We start from the raw sequence: 3714 nt of genomic DNA, 5'->3' as shown, positions 1-3714 counted from the left end.
CTTAGTTAATTCCTATCACCTAATTTTCAATTTAATGTAATTTTTTCTCAAAGAAATACTTTCCTTCACAAATGAAGTTTAAAATACTAAATGTATGTTTACTCTTTATATGTTATAAAAAAAAAAATTACAGTCAGTGGAACTATATAAAAATATTTTAACATCTTTTGATAATGACTGACAATAAGACACAAATTACTATAATTATGAAATTAATTAATTAACCTCTAGTGGAATTTCATTCAATCAAAACACATTGTAATAAATGGGAAAAATATCAAGGTAAAATATAAAGTTGAGTTCATATTTTTAAGGTGTAAATCAGTACTCAAATCCAGTCATAATAAAAAGTTATTTATTTCAAAGCTGTATGGAACAAGACTTTGAGATTGCTTCCCCATGTAACTCACTTGACCCACATTTACACGTGCTAGCTGTAACCAGTGAACAATGAATATATTTAAAAAGTATGAAATGTATAACATATAAATTGAAAAACATGTATGGTTCCTAAGCTACTTTGTGTCAAATTGTTACACAATTTAGACCCCCTACGAATAGCACAACACATGTTCCAGGTCACATACATAGTTATCCAAGATAATTGGACTGTGATATACATTACAGAAAGAAGAAAAAAAACGTTTGAAATATTTCTTTACAAAATGTAAACATCAAGTACGTGTTCAAACTGCTAATCATGCAAACATTATGCCAAGATTGCATCATGTACAAAATCTAATGGTTAAGGATTTAAAACATATGGCAACAGAAACTGTTTAACAGTTTTTGCATTTAAGAAAACACCTAATAAAAAGGCAAAGTTGCAATATACACACAACTATGGCTTTGTGTTATTTTAGAATAAATGGACCTCAACTGTTGGCAAAATACTGTTTTTTTACAGTTGTCTACCATACAAAATCCTTCTTTAATCTTTCACATTTCCAAAAAGTGCATGAGCAGTCACTGAACCAACAATACACAAATATAACTAAAAAAATAGTAACTGAAAAGAGATTCAAATAACATGGAATCTTCCCAAGTTGTGATATCATTTAACACATTTATACAAAACAATTCCACCTTTTAATGTACATTATTTCCTTCAAAATGCAAATATGATTATTGAACTTATGATAAACTTCGTCATGAAAACCTGGTTATAAAGAGGTTTTAATGAATGTGTTGTCATTTGTTACTTTTTAATAGGCTTTAGTTAAGGTTTTGAAAACATCTCCAAATATCATCATTTCAAAGTAAGCTTCTCATGACTTATGAACCATGCATACTTTTGTCCAAATATGTGAAAAATAATCACCAGCATTAAAATATGCACTGGATAGCTTTTTGAGGTATCATTGAAAGTAGTAAGAAACATGACAACAGATACATATATATCTTTGTAAACTTTAACAAGGGTTTTTCTGAACGTTCTGGAAGAATCAGGAAGTGAATAATGAAATTACTTATCTAAAATCATTTTCAAATTACATTAAAATCATGCAAGTCAGAGATACAGAGGTCAAGTGCATATGCATTAATGTCAACTGTAACTTCGTACAAATTAATAAAATAGCTATTGGTTTAATTTTCTTTACAAGTAAATCATGATTATCAGTTCTTATGAGGTTACACTCTTCTGAAGTATAAGCAAACCAGAAAATCTTTTCACCAACAACTTAAGTCATCAGTGTAATAAGTTGACAATAGAAAAAAAAACAATCAACAAAACAATGAGCCTTCATTCCTCTAGCTAAACACTGCACATTCTTTCAATGCACTGAAAAATTAGAGTTCATACAGATTTTACAAAGGAAAATTCCAGGACTCTCAAATCCTGTCATGCAGAATTAAACTTCCATTTTGCATTACTTTAATTTACAAAATTTGTCTGCCAGCAGAGATTGCAACAGTTTTGAGTTTTGTGAGGCACAAGATTAACAATGACTGACACAAAATATAAAGAAACCCAATTTCAATAACCAAACTTTTTGTTTGTTTAACCTTTTTTTCAAAGACATCGATTATTTCATGAGAGATTTTTACTGAAACTGAAATTTTAGAACTTTTCAAGGACCATGACTTAAAAACAGGTGTTTACCAGAATTTCTAGTATTGACATTTTTAAGAGGTAATTATCCATGACTTACATTCATTTTAACCTTGTACCTTAAATTTTCTAGCTAAACTATGCACATCAAACAATCATCTGAGCAATGCATGTTCATTTGACTAACTAAAAAATGAGCAAGTCTTTTGATAAAATGAAAACAAAGTAAAACCATTCAGTTAGCTAAAACACATCCTTTCAACCACCTGGTCAATGTACATTCATTCAGCCAGCTAAGAATACACATCCAATAATTTGTAAAATGTACTTCAAACAGTTGAACTGTTCTATCTAATGGAATTGATAGGAAAAACTTAGCTTACATTTGCACAAAAGTATATAGTTGTTGGGCATATCGCTATGTTTCATTCATTCAAATAGCTAAAAACTATGATTGTTCACGTGACAAATACATTGATTTATATATTTAACATGCAAATCCAAAACAATCATTTAATACTTAAATAGCTTCAACCAATATGTAGATGTTCCTGCCTAACTGATTATTGTAAAAATGAGATATAAAACTCTAAGATTAAAAACTGTTAAAATTTATATTACAAAACTGAGGTGTCATAGCTTTTGAATATTCCTAGCAACATAGTACCTATATAAGTGCATTATGGAAACCAGCTGCCCCAATGTAAGTTATCTCTGTTTTTTTCCATAATATATACTACAGCAAACAACAAAATTTCAAAGCCTAACAAGTACATGCTAATACTTAAGAACAATGACTGAACCCAAAACTTCTCAAATTATCCAAGCTGTACTAGGCCACTCAAAATAATAAAACTAAAATTTCAGTTGATGAGATTCACAATAAAAAAAAAAAGTTGTACAACTTTCACAAAACAAACTTCATCATTTCCAATCTCAGGTTTAACCAAAAAGTTTTTCAAAACAAGCATGACAGTAGGGCTTATCATTCTGTTCCTTAAAGGTTCCCTTATTCAGCTGCTTAAGACAGAATGAGCATACAAAGTGCTCTGGGTGGAACTTTCTGAACATGGCTGTGATACAACGGCCAGAAATGGGCTTGTGGCAACCAGCACAGAGCGAGCCTCGTTTTGCATGATAGTGAGTTTCACAGTATGGTTGTCCCTCATGATCATAGAAACTTCCTCCATTGAATGACTGCCTGCAGTCCTACAGGGTAAAAAAAAAGTTTATGTGTCTATAAACAATGAATATTAATATGGTAATATATATATTAATGAAAGCATGGTCTAATGTTTTCTACAGTTCACATCATATAGCTCACATCAATATATATGGACACTTGGTAATCCAAAGGATTCCATGAGATTAATATAAAGAGTTCCATGCCATAAAAAGTTTAGAATTACCAATCTACATGTCATTTGCAGAAAACATAACAAAATCTAATTAAAAGATTAAGTACCTGTAAATTAGCTGTGAACAAATTATTAATAATTGCCATTCATGATGTTAGAAACCAACGTAGGTTCAAGAAGTCTTGATAGAAATGAATAAAAACCCTATAACCCAAGTGCTTTCGAAAGATGGACCTTTCTTCTTCAGGGTCAAACTGGGAAAGGTGGTGTAATCAAATGAGTGATATATATATATATATATAT

The 3714-nt window shown here is 30.2% G+C and overlaps 1 protein-coding gene across 3 annotated transcripts in view; it reads right to left on the bottom strand.

The window, feature by feature from the left end:
* Positions 1–338: 338 nt before the first annotated feature.
* LOC106460085 (paxillin-like) overlaps positions 339–3714 on the bottom strand; it is a 56191-nt gene continuing 52815 nt past the window's right edge. For all 3 annotated transcript variants that reach the window (XM_013919767.2, XM_013919766.2, XM_022386701.1), the window contains one exon: positions 339–3262. In XM_013919767.2, the coding sequence (XP_013775221.1) occupies positions 2996–3262 (267 nt within the window). In that variant the 3' untranslated portion in view covers positions 339–2995. The remainder of the gene's footprint in view (positions 3263–3714) is intronic.

This window comes from Limulus polyphemus, unplaced genomic scaffold, assembly GCF_000517525.1.
Source record: "Limulus polyphemus unplaced genomic scaffold, Limulus_polyphemus-2.1.2 Scaffold704, whole genome shotgun sequence".
In the NCBI taxonomy this organism is placed as follows: Eukaryota; Metazoa; Arthropoda; class Merostomata; order Xiphosura; family Limulidae; genus Limulus; species Limulus polyphemus.
Note: the sequence above shows the minus strand (reverse complement) of the source record. Positions and strands in the feature narration are given on the sequence as shown.